The 23,244-nt window shown below is 34.8% G+C and overlaps 1 protein-coding gene across 15 annotated transcripts in view; it reads left to right on the forward strand.

The window, feature by feature from the left end:
- Positions 1–23,244, forward strand: part of DLG1 (discs large MAGUK scaffold protein 1) — a 281,505-nt gene that overhangs the window by 143,156 nt on the left and 115,105 nt on the right. For all 15 annotated transcript variants that reach the window (XM_058295595.2, XM_058295596.2, XM_058295597.2 and 12 more), the window contains 4 exons: positions 16,369–16,419; positions 18,677–18,801; positions 20,782–20,951; positions 22,270–22,406. In XM_058295595.2, coding sequence (XP_058151578.1) covers positions 16,369–16,419; positions 18,677–18,801; positions 20,782–20,951; positions 22,270–22,406 — 483 coding nt within the window. The remainder of the gene's footprint in view (positions 1–16,368; positions 16,420–18,676; positions 18,802–20,781; positions 20,952–22,269; positions 22,407–23,244) is intronic.

Here is a 23,244-nt window from a genome sequence, read left to right on the forward strand (position 1 = left end):
TACTCTGTTAACAAGCCCTCTTTCCCTTAAAAATCAATAGCCAGAAGCGGAATCTCATGTAACTTTTTTTTACCCCAAAGGGAATTCTATCTTCAGAGATTTTTAAGTAGAAGTAGTGCTTGAGAAGTAGTGGTGGTGGTGGTTTTTATCACATGGTACATAATTTTACAGATTATAAAAATCCTTTTCTCCCACTTTTGGACCATAGTTGATTTTCAGTCTGTGCTTCAGAACATTTTATTTAGCTTTACAGTGAATGAATATAGGTGAAGGCATATCAAATATTTGGAGATTCTGAAAAACTTCAAATAATAAAACTTAATGCCAAACTTAAAATCCTGTTCTGCCTATCTGTATCACACCTTCAGTTCATGCTATGTTACTTATTACACTGATGCAGAATGCTTAATCAAGCAGACTTTTGTTTATATTTTGTTAGTCTTCATGTTCTTTTTCTTTCTACCTCAGATCTCTTTGTTGGTTTATATTTTGCTTAGTGGAAGATTCAGCAATTAAATTTGATTTAATCCCAGGGTCCACAGAATGGAGGAATAAAATATGGATTAGAGTGGATTTACTGATATTCTGCTATAAAACTTTTGTGACTACTAATAGAAGAAATTGTATCATTGATGGGGAGAAAGTGGCCACAGTAGTTGCTGAGGGCAGGGAGTGGGAAGAAGAGATGTGATGAGGAGCATTTTTGGGACTTTGGAGTGTCCTAAATTATATGGCAGGGTCAGATGCTGGACAGTATATATAACCTGCCATAACCCACTGAATGTACTGGGGAGGAGTATAATCTACAGAGTACACTATTATCCACGTGGTGTAGCAGTGCTCCAAAATGTGTTTGCCAAATGCAATGAGTGTGCCACAGTGATGGGGAGGTTGTTGGTGTGGGAGGAGTGGGGTGGGGGATGGGGGGTATATGGGAACCTCTTGTGTTTTTTTATAATGTAACCTTTTTTGTGATGTATGTATCTTCAAAAAAATACAATTTACAAAAATGATTGGGGTGGGGGAGTGGAGTGTGGGTTATATGGGAACCTCTTATGTTTTTTTTGATGTAACATTCTATGTGATCTATTTAATTTTAAAAGTTTATTAAAAAAATAAAATAAACCAAATAAAGTAAATTTTCTTTAAAGGCCATTTCAGTGGAAAGTCCAATATATAACAGAAAAAATGATAATCCACAAAGAATATAAATACAGAGTCATTTTAGGGGAAATGACAACAAATTGAAAGCAAGATTACCATTTCAAGCAGCAAACTTACAATAAAAGTTGTATAATTTCAAATTTGTATGACATATTTTTCCCCCATGAAATGACTCACATCTGTTGGCTTGTTGTTTTTGTTTGTTGTTGTTTTCATTTGTCTGCTCGTTGTTATTGCTTGTTGTCTGTCTGGTTTTTTTGTAGGAGGCACTGGGAACCAAACCCAGGACCTCCCATGTGGGAGATGAGCACTCAGCTGCTTGAGCCTCATCCGCTTCCTGCTCATTTTGTTTTTGTTCATTGTCTTGCTTGTTGCTTTTGCTCAATGTCTGCTCGTTGTTTGTTTGTCTTCTTTAGAAGTTACCAGGAATCAAACCTGGAATCTCGCAAGTGGGAGATAGGCACTGAACTGCTTAAGCCACATCTGCTCCCCAGTATGGCATATTTTTTTCCACTTATTTTATTTTTTAAAAGATACTTCGATTTCATAAATGTTATATAGGAAATATATAGCAGACTCACATATGCCCCACTCCCCACCCCTCCCACATTCTCCCACATTAGCAACATCTTTTATCAGTGTGGTACATTAATCACAGTTGATAAGCACGTTTTGGAGCATTTCCACTAAGCATGGATTGTAGTTTACATTGTAGTGTATACTCCCATTCAACTCTGTAGATTATGGCTGGATATATAATGGCCTGTATCTGACATTGTAATGTCATTCAGATGATGCCCAAGTCCTGAAAAGGCCCTCCTTTGCACCTGTTTTTCCCTCTTCCTAACCCCAGAACATTCATTGCCTCCATAACAATGGTGTCTCTTCCATTGCTAGAATCACAAGTAGTCTATAGTAGAATACTAGTAAGTTTATTTTAGTCTATAGTTCGTTTACCAATCCTGAGGACTATGTATGGGATACTGATACCCACTCCACCATTAATTGAGGGGGGCTTCGAATATGGGATTATATCCAGTAGATGGGACTCTCTTGCTTACAGTTGTAAGTACTCTCGGTTCCTTCATATGTTGTTAGTCCATCATCTCCTCCCTGTTAGTTGTCCTGAGTGAGTCCATTGAACTGAAGAGTAGATGTTGCAACTCAGTTGAAGTTCAGGGCTCGCTGGCACATGGACAGCCCAAAGATTTAAGTCTCGTGGATGTATACCTACCAACTCCAGTACTAATTATAGGTTCATATAGAAGGAAAAAGAGTCATGCATAGGGAAGCTACTGCTGGGTCTTAGTCACACTGGGGAGCATAAATACCAGAGTAGAGCCCACTGGTAAGGGGCCAGGTTGCTGAACTGTCTGCTCTGACTGTAGTATCTGGATGTCTCCATATTCCTGAGGAACTTCGCTCTTCGGGATCATATCTGCTTTGCTGTCGGTGAGACCCTGCTGAGATGTGCGTAAACACTACCTCTGAGATGGCCTCCCAACTCACTTTGTATTCTCTTAGCCATTCAAACTCGTTTGTCTTCAGCTTTTCCCCTTTTGGTCAAGGTTTTTTTGGGTTGGTTTGGTTTGGTTTGGTTTTTTTCCCAGATGCGTTGCTCGTTTGTACTTGGTAGCAATCCCTCCAAGCCAGGGAAGCTCATCCCTGGAGTTGGGGGCAAATTACTGCTTTTATATGCTAAGTTCAGCTGAGAGAGAGATCACATTGGAGTAGGCACCCTATATCACTAGGCTACATTTCAGTCTCAAGAACAAAGGCTCATAAGCATGGTCAGTCAATATAAAGGGTCCTTCAGTGGACCATCCTCCTTCACAAGTCATTGTCCCTGTACTTGGGACATTCTTGTTGTTCCATTTGAGAAAGTGGTAGAGTTCCCCTGGATGGGAATTTGATATTTTTTTGGTTATTGCGTGAATCTCCACCCACTGTGACAATGCCCCATGAGCATTTGAACACATTTATATGCCTTATATGTATACCCAGGTGAACTTCCTCCCAAGTATCGCCCCGTCACTGATACCGACACCCTGCACCAATGATCCTCCCCCTCTCACAGTTGTAACCCTTCTGTGATCTAAAACTTGTTAAAAAATGAAGTCAGTAAAATAGCCACATACTTTTAATAAGAAAATGAAATAGTAATGGTAGTTTTATACATAGGACAGAGAGACATAAAATGCAGAAAGAACTAATAAAAAGTAAAAGTAGAATAATGTTTTTAAAAATTAGAATATTAAAAAAGACCTTGACCAAAAGAGAGGAAAGCTAAAGACAAATGAGTTTGTCTGGCTAAGAGACTTCAAAGTGAGTCGGAAAGTCATCGCAGAGGTAACGCTTATGCATGTCTCAGCAGGATCTCATAGACTGCCAAAGTAGATACTACCCCGCAGAGTGGGGCTCCTGAGGGCTCTGGAGACACCCAGATCCTATGGTCATGGCAAATAGCTCTGGAGTTTGATGCCTTGCCAGTGGACCCTAACATTGGAGTTTGTGCTCCCGAGTGTGACAGAGTTGCACTCAGCTGTAACTTCTCTATATGTGCCTCTTTCTGTCCATTCTATTTGAATCTATAGTTGGTGCTGGAGTTGATAGGTGTACGTCCATGAAATTTGAATCTTTGGACTGTCCATGTGCCAGCTGGGCCCTGAGGCTTAGCAGAGCTGTAACGTCTACTCTCCAGTTTATTGGACTCACCCAGGACAACTAGCAAGGAGATGAGGATGGACAGTCACCATACCAAGGAACCAGAAGAGTCTACAACTGTAAGCAAGAGAGTCCCATCCATCAGCTGTATGGGATCAAGGCCCCCTTCCAGTTAGAGGTGGAGTGGGCATCACCATCCCAGAATCTTCAGGACTGGGAAATAAAATATGGACTAGAGTGGACTTATTGGTATTCTGCTGTAGACTTATTGTGATTCTAGCAATGGAAGAAATTACATCTTTGATATGGAGACAGTGGGCACTGGAGGTGCTGAAGGCAGGGAGAGGGGAGAAAAAGGTGTAATATGGGGGCATTTTCAGGACTTGGAATTGTCCTGAATGACATTGCAATGACAGATACAGGCCAGTGTATATCCTGCCATAACCTACAGAATTGAGTGAGAGAGAGTGTAAACTAGTAATACAATGTAAACTATAATCCATACTTAGTGGCGGTGCTCCAAGTGTGTTCATCAATGCAATAAATGTACCCCACTAATAAAAGAAGGTACTAATGTGGGAAAGGGTGGGAGGTGTGGGGAGTGGAGCATATGGGAATCCCTTATATATTTTTTATGTAACATTTTGTGTAATATAAGTGTCTGTTAAAAAAATAAAAAATATATTTTAAAAATACATATATTTGAAGGGAAAAAAATGAGTTTTGTCTTTTGTTTTTTTACATTTTGCCTTTCATCACTGTAAGACTGTTGTCCTGTGTGTGCAGTGACATTTTCTTCCATTTATTCCCCCAGTGTCTTACTTTTTTTTTTCTCTTCCCATTTTTTCTTCAAAAAAACTTTAGATCACAGTAGAGTCATGTACAGAATACAGGAAATTCCCTATATCCAACATCCTCCCCTTTTTCCACTTTCCCCCATCAATAAGTGTTTATATGTGGATGGTACATTTGCTGCAGTTGATGCACAAATAGCTACTGACCATTATCAGTGGTTCACATTATGGTTTACATTTTGGACCATATACTTTTAACTTTTATAAGATACAATAAAATTTAATGTGTCCTGTATCCATCTTTGCAAGATCACACAGAACTCTTCCATCACCTGCAAAATGCCCCCTGTTACATCTATTTTATTCCTCCCTCCCCCTTCTGCTCAGTAATCTGTGTTGGGGATCTCTAAGACTACCTCCAATTTCAAAGATTTGCTAGGACTTAGAAGACTAGCATATAGTGTTACTTATGGCTAAGATTTTTTAAACCTGTGTAGTAAAGATCTATAGCCAGATCATACATAGGTTTTATGCCTAGAGAGGAATCCAGGTTCAGTTTCCTTATGCTCTTTCCCACCCATGAGAGGTCACACAGAGCACACTTTTGCCCTAGAAATGAAAATTCAGCCTTGTGTATGCAGTGTTGCATCCCAGAGAAACCCATTAGTGACTCAGCACTCAAGATTTTTTTTTGGAAACCGGTCACATAGATACCTTCTGCCTAGCAGCGACCAAATTTCTGGATTACCAGAAGGAAAGCAGGTGTTAAACATAAAATACATTGTTTTTATAAATGCTAAGCACAGTAAACCACCTTTTCGGTTAGGTGATGGTGGGAAGACTCACCAAATCCTGGTTCCCAGGTGCCAGCTAAGGGCCAAGCTTGTAAGCAGGCCCCCCTTCATATTCTCTATAGTTCTTCCAGCATGTAGCTATCATTAACCTGCTTTGTTTGGGTAAAACAACTTTTGACCTTTAGGAGACTGGAGAATTTAATTTTGAAATTTAAAATATATATTCCAGAATGGTTTTTAGACTTGTTATCCCTTTGTTAATTCCCTGATTACTTAATACTAGCTATTATTTTGATGAATAAAAATAAGAAAGCAGCTGCTGCCTTAGAACACGTTTTCCCATCTGCAGTCATCACACTTCCCAAAGTTAGTTAATCGAATAAGTAATACATATACATTGTACAATATCCAAAAGGTACAGAAGGGTATTCAGTGAAAAGTAAATCTCGCATCCCTGCTCACATTTGTCCAGTTCCCTTGCTTGAAGGTAGTATTACTTATTTCAGATACACTTTCTATAAATATTCTGTGCATATGCAAGTGTAGTGTTGCTTCCATACTTTAATCATTTAAAATCACTATCCTAGTGATAACATTTGGACAGATATTTTTATGTATGTCTATCCAAGTACATAATCAGAATAAATTTACATAAATAGAATGGCTAGGTCAGAGGGTATATCCATTTTTAGATTTGGTCATAATGGTCAAATTATACTCCATAGAGATTTACCCATTTATACTTCAATAAAAATTTATCAATATTTTTTTATCACCTACTGTCACCAGTATAGTATGTCAGTTAAATTTCTTGATTTTCAGTGAACATAGTGTTTAAAATATCTAATTGTTTGCATTTGCATTTATTTTAATAAATTTTATTTTACCTTTTCATTTTTTAAAAACTTTTTAAATATTAAGATATTCACAGACCATATAATTCACGCTTTTTAAAGTGGACCAATAAGGTGTTTTTTAGTTTACAACACTGTGCAGTTATCACCACTGCAATGCCAGAGCATTTCCATCATCCCATAAATAAATCTTGTTCCCACGAATAGTTACTCATCATTATACCTTTCTCCCAGACCCTGGTAACCACTAATCTACTTTCAGTTGCAATGGATTTGTCTATTCTGAACCTTTCATATAAATGGAATCATGAAAGATGTGGACTTTTATGTCTGGCTTCTTTCACTTATAGTAATGTTTTCAAAGTTCATCCATTTGGTAGTATGAATCAGACCTTCATTCCTTTTTATGGCCAAATAATATATATTTTTTTGGTTTACATTATGGTTTATATTTTAGACTATACACTGTTATAAATTTTTGGTTACATTATGGTTTATGTTTTAGACTATACACTTTTATAAGTTTTTGGTGAAATTTAACATGTCCTATATTCATTATTACATGATCTTGTGGAACACTTCCATTGCCACCCAGTTACCCTGCTTCCATTTATTCTATTCCTTTCTTCCCCTCCCTTCAGGGCCCACAGTGACAACCAGGCTTCACTGCTTGAAGGACCAGATTCATAGATACTTGAAGCAATGCTGAGGACTTAACACACTAGACTGTCCTCATCCATTGGGAGCCACCGGTGCTCTCGAGAGACACCCTTCCCTCTGAAAATATCAGACCTCCCCAGAAATAATATCCCTATGACCCTGTCTTATCCCTTCTTTGCACAACTACTTACCTCCACTTTATCATAGATTTCGCCCATTTAGGCATCAGCTCACAACCTTCCTCACACCCACAATTTCCTGTAAGCCTATTATCCAGTCTCTAGCTCTCTGAGACAGCTTTGCTTATTTCATATTAGAGAGGTCATGTAGTATTTGTCCGTCAGTGCCTGACTTGCTTCACTCAACATAAAGTCCTGAAGATTCATCCATGTTATCCCATGTGATAGTACTGTATTCCTTCTTACAGCTGAGTAGTATTTCATTGTATGTATATACCACATTTTGTTTATCCATTCATCTGTTGATGGGCATTTGGGTAGATGCCAACTTTTGGCAACAGTGAATAATGCCACTGTGAACACTGGTGTGCATATATCAATTTGTATTCTTGTTTTCAGTTCTTCTGGGTTTATACCCAGCAGTGGAATTGATGGGTCATATGGCAAATCTATAGCTAGTTTTTTGAGGAACCCTCAAACTGTCCTCCAGAGTGGCTGGATCCTTCTGCATTCCCACCAGCAGGGAATGAGGGTTCCCATTCCTCCACATCCTTTCCAATGCTTGTAGTCTTCTGATTTTATTTACTAGCCACCAGTCTAATGGGAGTAAGATGATATCTCATTGTAGTTTTGATTTGCATTTCACTAATAGCTAATGATTTTGAGCATCTTTTCATGGGCTTTTTAGCCATTTTGTATTTCTTCTTTGGATAAGTGTCTGTTCAAATCTCTCACCCATTTTTTAAATGGGTTGTCTTTTTATTTTCGAGATATACAATTTCTTTATATATGAAGGATATTAGTCTCCTATCAGATATATGGTTACCAAATATTTTCTCCCATTGAGTAGGCTGTCTTCTCACTTTCATGACATACTCCTTTGAGGTGCAAAGGGCTTTAATTTTGAGAAGGTTCCATTTATCTATTTGTTCTTTCACTGCTCGTGCTTTGGGTATGAAGTTCACAAAGCCATTTCCTGTATTACAGGGCTTGTAGATGGTTCCCTACATTGTTTTCCAAGGTCTTTATGGTCTTGGCTCTTGTATTTAGGTCTTTGATCCATCTTGAGTTGATTTTTGTATAAGGTGTGAGATGGTAATCCTTTTTCATTCTTTTGCATATGGATATCCAGTCCTCTAAGCACCATTTGTTGAAGAGGCCATTTTCTCCCAGTTGAGTGGGCTTGATGGCCTTGTTGAATATCAGATGACTGTTATGTGAAGATCTATATCAGAAATCTCAGTTCAGTTCCATTGGTCAGTGTGTATATCCTTGTGCCAATACCATGCTGTTTTGACAACTGTAGCCTTGTAGGTTATTTTAAAGTCAGGTAGCATGAGTCCTCCAATTTCATTTTCCTTTCAATATGTCTTTGGCTATTTGGGGCCTCTTTCCTTTCCAAATAAATTTCATGGTTAGTTTTTCTAGTTCATTAGAAAGTGCTGTGTTGATTTTTATTGGGATTGTATTAAATTTGTGGATCAGCTTGGGTAGGATAGACATCTTAATGATATTTAGTCTTCTTATCCATGAACAGGGACTGTTCTTCCATGTATGTATGTCTTCTTTGATTTGTTTTAACAGTGTTATGTAGTTTTCTGCATATAAGTCTTTCACATCTTTAGTTAAATTTATTCCTAGGTTTTGATTTTTTTATTTACTATTATAAATGGTATTTGTTTCTTGATATCCTCCTCAGATTGCTCATTATTGGTGTACAAAAATGCTACTGATTTTTGCGCCTTGATCTTATAACCTGCAACTTTACAGAACTCATAATTTCTAGAAGCTTTGTTGTAGATTTCTCAGGGCTTTTTATGTACAGGATCATGTCATCTGCAAATAGTGAAATTTTTACTACTTCCTTTCCAATCTGGATGCCTTTTATATCTGGTTCTTGACTCAGTGCTCTAGCAAGTACTTCTAACAATGTTAAATAAGAGAGTGATAGTGGGCATCCTTGTCTCGTTCCTGATCTTAGGGAGAAAGATTTTAGGATTTCACCATTGTAAATGATATTAGCTGTGGATTTTTCATATATACCCTTTATTATGTTCAGAAAGTTTCTTTCTATCCTATCTTTTGCAGTGTTTTTATCAAGAAAGGGTGCTGTATTTTGTCAAATGCTTTTTCTGCGTCTATAGATGTGATCATGTACTTTTTTCCTTTAATCTGTTTATGTGGTATATTACATTGATTGATTTTCTTATGTTGATCCATCCTTGCATACTAGGGATCAAACCCACTTGGTCATGGTGTATAATTTGTTTAATGTGTTGTTGAATATGATTAGCAAGGATTTTGTTGAGGATTTTAGCATCTAGGTTCATTAGAGAGATTGGTCTTTAATTTTCCTTTCTTGTGTTGTCTTTGTTTGGCTTTGGTATTAGGGTAATGTTGGCATCATAGAATGAGTTACAATGTTCTTTCTATTTCGATTTTTTGAAAGCGTGTAAGCAAAATTGGTGTTCTTTCTTGAATGTTTGGTAGAATTCACCTACCTGTGAAGCCATCTGGCCCAGGGCTCTTCTTAGTTGGTAGGTTTTTAATGACTGATTCTATCCCTTTACTTTTGATTGGCTTGTTGAAATCATTAGTTTCTTGTTTTGTCAAAGTAGGGCTGCTTATGTGTTTGTAGGAATTTGTCCATTTCCTCTAAATTGTCCTTCTTGTTGGCATATAGATTTTCAAAGTATCCTCTTATGATAGTCTTTATTTCTGTGGGGTCAGTGGTGATATCCCCTTTCTCATTTCTTATTTTATGTATTTGCATCTTCTCTCTTTTTCTCTTTCTTAGTCTAGCTAAGGGTTTATCACGCTCTTTGTTTTGCTTATTTTTCTAGAGCTTTCCTATTTTCTATTTTATTTAGTTCTGCTCTGAGCTTTGTTATTTCTTTCTTCTTCCTTGTTTTTTGTTTTTTTTTTTTTTACTAATTCCTCCAAATATGCAGTTTGGTCTTCAATTTTAGTTCCTTTTTTTAAAATATGAATTTATGGCTATGAATTTCCCTCTCAGTACAGCTGTTGCTCCATCCCATAAGTTTTGATATGTTGTTTGTCATTTTCATTAGTTTCAAGATAGTTACTGATTTCTTTTGAGATTTCCTCCTTGACCCACTGTTTGTCTAAGAGTGTGTTACTTAACTTCCATATCTTGGTGCCTAATCTGGGTGTCTGGCCCTTATAGATTTCCAACTTCATTCCACTGTGGTCAGAGAAATTATTTTGTATGATTTCAGTACTTCTTAATTCCTTGAGACTTCTCTGTCACCTAGCATGTGGTCTGTCTTGGAGAATGATCCATGTGCACTTGAGAAGAATGTATATCCTTCTGTATTTGGGTGTAATGTTCTGTATATATCTATTAGGTCCAGCTCCTCTAACATACTGTTCAAAGTCTTTGTTTCTTTTTTGATGTTCTGTTGAGATGTTCTGTCCAATGCTGATAGTGGTGTATTAAAGTCCCCCACTATAACTGTAGAGGCATCTGTTCCTTCACTTGGTTTTTTGAGTATTTGCTTCACATATTTGGAGCTGCCCTGGTTAGGGGCATATATGTTTATGATTGTTCTTTCTTCTTTTACTAATATGTAGTGTCCATCTTTGTCTCTCACAATAGTTTTGCATTTAAAGTCTACTTTGTCCGATGCTAATATGGTTATCCCTGTCCTTTTTTCATTATTGTTTGCTTTTAAGATTGTTTTCCAGCCATTCACTTTCAACCTCCTTGAATCCTTGGGTCTAAGATGGGTTTCATGTAGACAGCATATAGATGGGTTATATTTCCTTATCCATTCTTCCAATCTGTGTCTCTTGACAGGTAGGTTTAATCCATTGACATTCAGGGTTATTACTCTCAAGGAATTACTTATATTAGCCATATTTTCTTTGGATTTGTGTATGTCATATGTTGTTCTTTTTCTTTTTTTGTCTTTGTGGTTGTTCTTACACTCTCCTCCAGCTCTCTCCTGTTCTTTTTCTTTCCTCCTGCAGAACTCCCTTATTTCTTGAAGGGCAAGTTTCTTCTTGGCATACTCTTGGTTTCTGTTCATCTGTGAATATTTTGAACTCTCCATCATTTTTGAATGCCAGCTTTGCTGGGTTGCTAATTCTTGGCTGGAAATTTCTTTCTTTTAGTATCTTTACTATGTCAAACCACTGCCTTCTTGCCTCCGTGGTTTCAAATGAGAAATGAGCATTTAATCCAATTAAGCTTCCCTTGTATGTGATGGTTCTGTTTTCTCTTGTGGCCTTCAGTATTTTCTCTTTGTCTTGAACGTGGATAATTTGACAAGTATATGTCTTGGTGTAGGCCTGTTGGGATTTCTGCTGTTTGGGGTGCATTATGCTTCCTGGACATGTGCATCCATCTCCCGTGGTTTGGGAAGTTTTCAGCCATTATTTCCTCCAATACCCCTTCTGTCCCCTTCTCCCTCAGGAATGCCTGTAATGCATATCTTTGCGTGTGTTGTGTTGTCATTCAGGTCCCTAAGTCCCTGCTGGATTTTTTCTATCTCTTTATTGATCAGTTCTACTGACTGTTTGATTTCAAATGTACTGTCTTCCACATCACTAATTCTTTCTTCTGTCTCTTCAAATCTGCTGTTATTTGTTGAGAGTGTATTTTTGATTTCTTGGATTGTTCTGTTCATCACCATCATTCCCATTATCTTTTTGTATATGTTTATGATTTCTTCTGTATGCTCTACAAGTGTTTTCTTAATATGCTTAATCTCTTCCTTCACTTCATTGAATTGGTCCATGATATTTGTTTGGAGAGCTTTGATTAGGTGTTCAATGTTCTGCTCCTCTTCCTGGTTTTCAGTTTGTTCATTGGATTGGGCCATGTCTTCCTGATTATCGGTATGGTTTGTAATTTTTTGTTGCTGTCTGGTCATCATTTTATCTTGATGGGTTTGTTCAGTTGATTAGCTTCTCCGTCTAGTCTCAGTTTATTTAGGTGCTATTTTTGTTTGTGTGTTATGTCTTCTCTTTGACACTTTGTTGTTCTTATTCTTTTTCCTTGTTGTTGTCTTAAGTTCCCTTGATGGAAAATATTAGGGCCAGGGAAAGTAAAAGAGGTAAGAAAAGAAATGTATGATAATAGTATTGATAGTAGATGTTAGCAGAAGAACCATGTGAGACCTAGAAAAATGAGTATTAAACTCATGCAAGCTGTGTAGACTTATAACAATAAAAAATTGGAGTACCTACAATGAGATGGTAAACTGCATGTGGAGAAGAATATAGTATGAATTAAAAGGCCAGTGTGATCAAGAGAGAGGGAAAGAGAAAAGAAAGGACAATAACATAAAGAGTGAATAAAAGATAGAAAACAGGATAAAGGTGTTAGAAATAAAAAGTTAGAAAAATTGGGGCCTAAACAGGGAGAGGTGGAATGTAAGAGCAACAACAGAAGATGAACGATAGAAGGATGTTAAGGAAAGGAGATAGTATTGGTGGCCAAAATCAGTACACACAAAAAAGAGGAAATCAAAGATAAGGGTGCACAGCAAACAAGAAACACTGCCTGCAGCACCTTGAGCAAGCTCCCCTTTTGTCACACTCTCTCCAGATAGATGTCCAGAAACCTCCTGCTTTCTGGGTTCCCGAAACACCTTACTTGGGCAGGAGTCTGTCTCCACTCAGCCAGTTTTTTTCAGGAGAGATGACGAAGGGCACACTCACTCGGACACAATCTTGCGCCGCCTTCACAAATAATATTCTGTTGTATGGCTATATACCACATTGTATTTATCCATTTATCACTTGATAGGCCTTTGGCTTATTTCCATTTTTGGGCTATTGTGAACAATCTTGCTATGAATATCTATATATAAGTTTATGCAGGCATGTGTTTTCATTTCTCTTGGTCTATACCTAGGAGTGGAATTGCTGAACCTTTTAATAACTCTGTGTTTAACCTTTTAAGGATTTGCCTATTTTTTTCCCAAGGATTTGCCTGTTGTTGTATTATTATTGGGTTTTTAAAATTATAGCCATCTGGTGTGTATGAAGTGGTATCTCATTGTGGCTTTTATTTGCATTTCTCTGATGGCTAATTGTGTCAAACATTTTTTCATATGCTTATTGGCCATTGGTATATCTCTTTTTGAAGAAATATCTATTCATATTCTTTGCCCAATTTTTTCATTGTATTGTCTTTTTATTTTTGGTTTGTACGAGTTTTTCATCTGTTCTAAAGAAATCTTTTATCAAATAAATGATTAGCAAGAATTTTCTTTCATTCATGGACTCTCTCTTCATTTTCATGATAGTCTCCTTTGAAGTACAAAAGTCCAATTTTGTCTTTTCTTTAGTTGTTTGTGCTTTTTGTTCAAACATTGCCTGATACAAGATCACGAAGATTCACACTTTTGTTTCTTCTACGAGTTTTATAGTTTACCCCTTACATTGATCTTTCACCCATTTTTGAGTTAATTTTTGTATATCATGTGTGATGGGGGTCCAGTTTTATTTTTCGGATGTGAATATTCCGTTGTCCAAGCACTATTTGTTGAAAAAAACTATTTTTTTCCATTGAATAATCTCTCCCTTCCTTCCCTTGTTCCACCTTTCCACCCTCCTTCCCTTTTCCTCTGGATAGAAAAACTGCTGTATTATACTTAGTAGGAATGGCAAGAGCAGACATTTTTGTTTTGTCCCTAATTGTCTTAGTTTCCTAGGGCTACCATAACAAAGCACCATAAACCGAAGGGATTTTCTCATAGTTCTGGAGCCTAGAATTGTAAAATTAAGGTGTCAGTTGGACCATGCTACACTTCAAGTACTTAGGGAAGTATTTGGTTCATGCCTCTTCTAGTTTCTGGTGTGTGGTAGGCAATCCATGGCCTTTTCTCCCCCCATTTGTCTGTGTCCACTTTTCTCTTATAAAGATAGCAGTCTTGTTGGCTTATTAGGACCTACCCTGATCTCAATTTTGGCCTCATCTTAACTAATAACATCTTCAGAGATCCTGTTTTCAATGAAGGTCATATTGATGGGAGTAGGGACTAAGACTTAAGCTTATCTTTTGAGGAGACACAATTCAGTCTAATTCAACCTGTAACACTGATCTTAGTGGGAAAGCTTTTAGTCTATTACTATGAAATATCATGTATTACACTCACTTTTAAGTGTTTATTGATATTATAATTTCACTGACATTGAGACTGATTCCCTTACCCTACATGAATTCAGATGGTATACTTAATTAAGAGTAGAGGCACAAATCAGAGACCAAAACTCTGGCATTCTTACTGGTTCCAATAGTGACAAGAAAATAACTTGTTGAAGTAATTCCCATTTGTTCCCCATATTTATTTTCCTTAAGACAAAACTTTGAAGAGGGAAGGTGAGGAATATTCAATTAGTTTGTTCTTGGTGGTTTTTTTTACATATAAATGCTTCAGTTTTTCCATGTGTAGTATAATTCATAAATGTAATATTTTAAAGTCAACTCCAAATCATTCATTATTTAGAAAGAGCTTTTAAGCAAATTCTTTTGCGGTTATTACCTTGTATTTATTTATCTTAATTTTTAATTAGTAAGAACATTTTCTTGTTCTCAGTGCGTTTTTCTTTTCAGATTTTTGTTTTGTGATGGTATAGGCTTTGAGGTTTTCAATTGCCTGGAATTATACATTAATATGATCCATGAGTCATGAATATTGATAGATAAAATCTTGAATTTTGGTATATCACTTTGTACTTAGAAAGCTATTACTGGGTTGAACCTAAACAACAGGGAATTAGTGAAAATTCTTTTACTTCTCATTCTCTGGGTTAAAGGGATGGTTGTTGCTTCACATGGTGTTGGCCGGGATGCTAGAGAAGGCTGAAAGATTCAAAACAGCTTCATTCACATGGCTGGTAGTCAGTGTTGGCCGTGGTAAGAGGGCAGCTGGAGCTGTGGTCCAAGGGCTTTGGTTCTTTTCCGTTTGGATCTCCCCAGAGGCTTTTCTGGCTTCCTCACATTGTGGTAACTCAATTCTAAGAAAGTGCATTTAGAGAGATAAAGGCAAATATCATAAGGCATCATACGACCTTACATCAGAAATTAGACAGTATCACTTGTGTCATTCTTTTTATCAGAGCTAGTCTCAGTGTCTCCCTAGATCCAGGGGGAGGGATATATACTCACCTCTTGGTGGTAAGTTGGTTCAGTCATATTGCAAAAGAGCATGTAGGAAGGAAAATGTGAGGCATCTTTAGAAATGCAGTTTATCACAATCCCCATTTGAATTAGAGATGGAGTATTTTGCCCAGCCTAGTGTTGCTAGAAATGTTAATAAAGCACAGGGATTCAATCCCAGGTTAATCTGATTCCAAGAATTTCTTACCCTTCACCAGTGTTCCTCACTGTGGGAGTGAGTTACTTCTTCCAGAGGCAAATAGGAAATAAAGTGAAGGAACAAGAAAGTGTCTGGTCTGTAAGATTTGAGCAAGATCTTGAATGATGAATCAGATTTGGACATGAAATCTGTAAGTGGAATTTGTGACAGAAGCACTAAAATTGCACAGATAGTGAGTTGGGAAATTCCAGGATGTGTAAGGGAAAGAGAAAAGTCATTCTAATGTATAAAGAGGTGAGATTTGTATTTTAGAAATTAAACTGAAGCGATTAGATTGTGGTTGCTTCATAGAGAACCTTGAATAACAAGCCAAAGAGTTTGGATATTTTTAGAAAATGGAGTTTTTGAAAGTTTTGAAGGAAGTGTGTTCTATTAAACATGTACTCCAGAAAGATCCATCTTTTTTGTAAACACACAGAATGATTAGGGCAGTTGAAAAATTACTAATCTGAAAGTCTGGGTAGATTGCATTGGCAGTATTCCAGAGGAAGGTTAACAAATGTTTTGAACCAAGGTACTAGAAATGAGAAGAGATGATGGTTTTCAGAAAAATTGAGGTATTCAAATCAGTAACAATTGACAGCTGATTAGATATGTGGATGAAGGGAAAGTCAAAAGTCAGGGTTCAGTGATATTAAAAGCTGAATGTACCCTTCATATGTTTGAGATTCATAATAAATTAAAGTAGTATTACTGACCACATTTGTACTTTTCCATTCTTTTGAAAACATTAGATTATTCTGAAATAGACTTCATAAAATCTTTGCTAAAATTATTAAGATAAAGCTATATTACTTGATTGCTATCACATTTAACAGGTTTTCATAAATCATGCAAAAAATTATGTCTTGCCATTTCAGACTTTACTCTCTGAATTTCTGAACTACTTCTTTGTTTCCCCTTAGGTTAATGGCACTGATGCAGATTATGAGTATGAAGAGATCACACTTGAAAGGGTAAAGTTATTATCTTGTTTTTATGCATAAATATATTGTTTTAAAGAAGTTTGTAAATATATTACTGTTTCATATAGAATTCTGGGAGAAGATCTTTCTAAAAAAGAACCATAAAATGTTATAAATTCACAGATCATAAAATTAACCATGGTATTTTCAGAACATGTTGCTTTTTTAAATAACTTTTTATTTTAAAATAGTTTTAGATCCACAGAAAAGTTGTAAAGATAGTGCAGAGCTCCCATTTATCCCGAACTCAGTTTCTCCTATTATACACATTTTATATTACTAAAGTGCCATGTCTCAACTAGTGAACCAATATTGAAACATTATTATTAGCTAAAGTCTATTTTTGGTTTCCTTAGCTTTTAACCTAATAATGACTTTTTTTGTTTCAGGATCCCCTCTAAAATACCACATTACATTTAGTTATCATGTCTCTTTATGCTCCTCTAGACTGTTTCTCAGACTTACCTTTTTTTAAATTTTAATTTTATTATTCATATTTAACAAAAATATTTTAAATAAATATTTAATATTCTAGTAACATGATCCACTGAATCCGTTTTCTTTCCTAGCAAAATAACCACTGTAGCTATAATCGGCAAGACTATATTGAAAATTTATTTTCATGCATTCCCCAAATCAGAAAATAATGGGTTATTTATGTAAATTTATTTATAACAAGTATTTATGTAAATTTATTTATAACAATTCAGACCTGTACATTTTCTTAAGACATATTTTCCCTTAAGAATATCTGCTTCACCTTATACCATATTTTAAGAACGCCACCCTTGTCTGACCAATATTTTTGGAAAGTTAAGTATTTCACACAGATTTCCTAATTAACTGAATATATATTTAAGAGTAAAATCCCAAATAATCAGATTTATGTTTGAAGTCAGAATATTTTCTGAATGAGAATAAATAAACTTGAGAAGTTCTTCTACACATATGATTGATCTTTATTGACTTGTTAACTGAATTTGAGCTACCAGCTCAGGTGAGGTGAATACCTGAATAACTTTCAAGTAAGCACAGTATTAATGTATTACATATGTTTTAATATGATATTTTGTGACTTTGTCTAAGCTTTTTTATTTTATTCAGTTTTCATTCTTTCCCTTTTAAATTTCTTTTATTTAGTCAGGACTATATATTGAATTTTTTTACTGATTGAAGAACTTGAATGCCTGAACTTGGGGAGCTCACACAATCTGTTGGTGGTGTTTTTGAGACTGTAATAACCCTTGAAGAATTTAGACTGAAATTTTTTTTATTAAAGTTAAGTAGGATTTTATGGCAAATCATGGCAGAGTATACATTAAATTATTTAACTTAATACTAACAGTTAAATAATAAATCCAGATATATCTGCCTGAAAGCCATTCCTTAAATAAAATTGTCTTTAAAGACTTTGTAGCAATAGAATCCTTTCTTCAATGAAAAGGTTATTTAGAAATTCTGTATGTAAAACAAGATTAAGGTAGGGCAGCTTTTGCAAAATTTATTTTGCTGTCAAGAAAGCTCATTAATGTTAAGTTCTCAGGTTAGGCTTCCAATATAAAAAAATGTTGGGTTTTTTTTGCTTAAATAAGGTTTTTTGTCTAAGCACATGGAGGATTAATGGCAGCTGTTATTTAAGCAGCTACTATTTGGTCATTTTCAAACAAACTGATGGCAGTGTTAGCAGAAGAAAAACACATTCCCCATCCCTTTTATTTTAAATGCTGAAATAATATATTGATTTAATCTATTAAGAAATAATAGCAGCAGACAGATCATTTCACTGTTTTCCTTTTAAGAGAAATTTGTCTCATCATTGGGTGAGGTGCAGTGTAAATGAAAGAGATTTGTTTCAACATCTCTGCAAACAGGTGACTAATCTGAAGGATATATTGCACATACTTTTGAATAACGAACCATAGACTAGATTAAAAAGTGCCCAGTACATTTTCTTCAACCTCATCTACTTAGTAGCAATACAAGGACTTTTCTTATAATAGGAGCATGTCTTTTCTTAATTTAAAATCTTTATATTCCATGTCAGACTTTGGAGAATATTTCTGTATTAGTACAATTTTTAGGTCCTATAATGACCTCAGGTCCCTATCAATAACGATTATTCTTACTATTTCTGGAATGTTGTTTTTAAAATAAGTCCATAGATTATGGATTATTCAGAATTTTATATTGTACTTTAGTCAGGTTTTATCTTTTTTTATTCAGTCCCAGATTTTTTCTCTATCCTCAGGGAAATTCAGGGCTTGGTTTCAGCATTGCAGGAGGTACGGACAACCCACACATTGGAGATGACTCAAGTATTTTCATTACCAAAATTATTGCAGGGGGAGCAGCTGCCCAGGATGGAAGATTGCGGTATGTTTTACACTTTATTTTATGATGGCAAATTTACTTCATAGTTTTTCCTTTTAATCAAACTGAATAAGGGATAAATACAAATAATAAACATCATAATAACTAACATAGGGTAGTTGTTCAAACACCATTCAAATGAATGAGAGAATTATGCTCTAAGCATTGTTTCCCTCTTTTCATTTAAGGAATTCAATTTTCTGTTATAGGGATATTATAACATTTTGAATAGTAGAGTTGACTAATGGTTTAAATATTTCTGAGCAAATTTATAGAAATTTTAGATTTCCCTTTAATTTCAAATACATTCTTAAAATGTTTTCCATTTATTTTCTGGATTGGAAGCATTTATGTAAATTTATTTAAATCACAAAGGATCAAATATGTGATCCTTTATATTCCCATACCACAAAAAGTTAAGTATATCAAAAACTTTAATTGAATAGATAAAAATAGCCTTGACCTCTTGTTTAAATTTAGTGTTCCACTTTGGAAGATGTCTTCAGTCAACTTTGTTCCTTTAGGCCAGGAGTTCTTAATAAGGGGTCTGTGAGCTTGAATTGAAATTCAAAAAAACATTATTCTTATGGGGACGTGTTGGTGCAGGTGTGATTTATTTATTAAATAATACACAGTATAGTGTGGACTTCATGAGGAGTTTGTGGTTTTCACCTGACTAGCAAAGGTGTCCATGGAACAAAAAAGGTTAAGAACCCCTGCTTTCAGTCATAGATTATGACACTTGCTGTTTCTTTGTTATTTTTATTAATGATAGCAGTCTGAAGATTTTAGGGCTAAGGATTCCTATATAGTCTGTTAAATTAAGACTATTGGTGCCTAATGCAGCTCTTCCATTTCTAAACTTTACTTCTCACTGAATATGACACGTAGTATATTAATTGAATAAGATATAAGAATTAATAATTTGACCATTCATGTAAACATAGACATTTACTTCCTGCTTCTTTTACTGGCCTTTTCTTTTACTTTCACTGCTTACAAAAAATTACGATCACTTTATTCCACTAAAGAATACAGTATTTTATGATGTCTTTGTCTTTGGATATAGAATTTCTTTACTGTAAAGAAAGAATTAGATGTAGAAGCTTATCAGAGTCCGTTTTAAAATTTTAATTATGTTTCCCCTTCCTTGCCCAATTCAAAATGACCACCTTTTTTTGTTAATGTAAATACCATGCAGTTGAAACTGACAATCAAGCTACAGAAGAAAGGTTAAGGCTAGGAACAAATCACACTTTTAAAAAAACCTATTATGATGTCAAATTAATACCAGTTATTTATATAAGAAACCTTTTAATTAAATGACTTAATCTTTAACATGTATGAATTTCAAGAAATAATTTCATCTTTTAACTCTAGTATCTAGGTTGAAAAGGTGCTTAAGTATTTGTTGTACAAATCAATGAAGCCCTAGTTTTGCTGCTTATTAGCTCTGTGACCTTTAACTAGTTATTCAGTCTATTTGAGGTTCAGTTTTCTAATCTTTGAATCATAAACCCTGTCACTCCTTTACCTGGTGGCCTTGGAAAAACTTTTTAAACTGTCTTTGTACCTCAGTTTCTCCATTTGAAAGAATGGGAATGAAATACGTATCTAACAGATTGTTGTGAGTGTTAAAACACTAAATGTACTTTACATGTGGCTAGTGATAAATAATTGTTTACCTTTTCCTAGAGTATCTTAATGCCTGTAATACAGTAAACATACAATAGGCATATCAATGGTAGCTGTTATTATTTATTATAAGAATTTCATGTGTGTTAACTGTTATTTGCACTAATTTTTTTCCCTCCTTTTGCTAAAATATTTTTATTTATATTAGTATTTGATACATTGGGATTTAACAGTGTCTTCATTCATATTTCCTATAGTAAAGAATTATTCTCTTTACCTTGAAAATGAAATGCCATGAAAAATTGATATTTCAAATCATCCTTTTTAATATTTAAATTTTTTTCTCAGGGTCAATGACTGTATATTACGAGTAAATGAAGTAGATGTTCATGATGTAACACATAGCAAAGCAGTTGAAGCATTGAAAGAGGCAGGGTCTATCGTACGCTTGTATGTAAAAAGACGGAAACCAGTATCAGAAAAAATAATGGAAATAAAGCTAATTAAAGGCCCTAAAGGTATGTGATAAATCAAACCAAGAGAAATTATTAAGTAAGAAGTCTGAATTATTTGAATTTGGTTAAAGCAGGAAGTTTTAGGTTGTATATACATTAACAGAATAAAAAATTTTTAAATAAAAACTTGTAAAAATACGGTACATTATTTAAAAATGAGACAGTACAACACGAATAGTGATTCCTAAGGTAAACCATTGAGTGTAGTTAATAGTGCAATTATAAAAATTTGCTAACATCAGTAGTAACAAATGTTTCATGATTTTTCTGTAACCCACAACTTATCTAATTTTTTTAAAAGCAAGCAAAAAAGAAATTTCTGAGTTAAATATAATTGTTTATGACTCACATTCAAAAATTAAAAATACTGGTTAATTGTTCAGTGAATTTTTGTGAATTAGAGAATTTCTGTATTTCTACTGATTTTGCCTTAGGTAGATTTAGAAAGTCTGATAGATTTGTCCGTTTGTATTAAGTACCATTATGTGAATGACTTTTAGCATTAAAAGAAATGAAATATTCTTGCCCTTGAATATTTGAAAGTCAAATATAGTATTGATAGTAACTTCTGATCATTAATCTGCAAAGTACATTAGAAGCAGACACAAAGCCTAAGTTAAAAGAAGAAAGTATTTAAGGGTGTGTCATGAGCAGTTTCATCTGTAATAAAAACAGTTAAGATGGGATTTCTCATTTTAAAAACATGATATTGAGGGTAATGGAAATAGTGATGCTAACATGTGGCTTCATGGAAGAAGCAGGATTTCAGAAGTTCAGCAAATGAAAAGAAAAGGAATAGTTGGAGATTTGTCTAGTCCAGAAGCTATGCGATATATGAATTACAGAAACTCCTTACTTAAAACTTATTTCACAGAATATTGGGGATAGAACAAAGGTATACACCATTTGTAAAACCTTTCAGTCTGTCCAACACCAACAGACCATTTTATTATTTTTCTCAGTTATTTTAATCTTGTGAAGGTATTAAAAGTATTAGAAGTAAAATTAAGATGGAAGGAAAAGTGACACATTTATAGTGTCTCTTTGGGCATTTGCATTTACAAAAAGCCTTTGAGAAGAAATCCTCAAAAAAGGAAGCCATTTGTAATTATAGGAGTACCTATATTTATAATTGTCACTGTTCTGTTTGCAGAACAGATACTTAGGATGAGAAAAGTAGATAGCTAGATAGATTCTTTTCTGTTTTAAAAAACTTAAATGTGATGAAATTATTACCTTCATTAAATTATTTCTGTCATTTCTTTCTGGGTTTAAGTTACCGTTTACTGATGAGACTCTAAAACTAGTCTTTTCCAAGCAGGTCTTGGATTCAGCATTGCTGGGGGTGTTGGAAATCAGCATATTCCTGGAGATAATAGTATCTATGTAACCAAAATAATTGAAGGAGGTGCAGCACATAAAGATGGCAAACTTCAGATTGGAGATAAACTTTTAGCAGTAAGTACAAGAAGTCTGTTTTTTCTTTGTTTTTTAAGCCATTTCAATGCCTATTTCTGACAGAATTAAGAATTCTACATATCTGAAATGGTTAATTCATGTTTAAGTGACTGAATACTAAGCTTGCTTTAGTCACAACCTGAAAAATGATTCTTTGTATTATCTTTATTTGCCATTTTCTTTACTTTCCTAGTCTTTTTGTTTCCTTTCGTGCATCTTTTTTGTTGTTGTTAAGTGTAGGGGGACTCAGATGCACAGAATTGTTTAATTTTAATTCTTAGATTCATGTAACATGCTGTCATCATTTGTTCATGTGTGATCCTCTTTTGTTTTAACTGACTTAATTTATTATTTATAATATAATGAAAACTAGCAAGTTCATTACCCAGCTAAGATCTAGAACATCAACCATTTGTGTTTCTCATTCCTTTGCTTGTTTTTTTCTTTCCTTTTAAAATTGTTTTATTTTTACCTACCAAAAACATTAATTTAAAAAGTCAGACCATTAGATAAAACTGTTTTTTTTTTTCCAATTTGGATGCTTTTTATTTCTTTTTCTTGCCTGAGTGCTCTGGCTAGAACTTTCCATTACTGTATTGAATAGAAATTATGAGAAATGGCATATTAGTCTTGTTTCTCATCTCAGGGGAATAACTTTCAGTATTTCACCATTGATTATGATGTTACCTATGGATTTTCATAAATGGCCTTTATCATGTTGAGGAAGTTCCCTTCAATTCTAATTTATTAAGTACTTTTATCATGAAAGGGTGTTGGATTTTGTCAGTTGAAATGTTGGATTTCTGCTTCAGTTGAAATGATTATGTGATTTTTCACT

Source organism: Dasypus novemcinctus, chromosome 4 (genome assembly GCF_030445035.2).
Source record: "Dasypus novemcinctus isolate mDasNov1 chromosome 4, mDasNov1.1.hap2, whole genome shotgun sequence".
Classification (NCBI taxonomy): domain Eukaryota; kingdom Metazoa; phylum Chordata; class Mammalia; order Cingulata; family Dasypodidae; genus Dasypus; species Dasypus novemcinctus.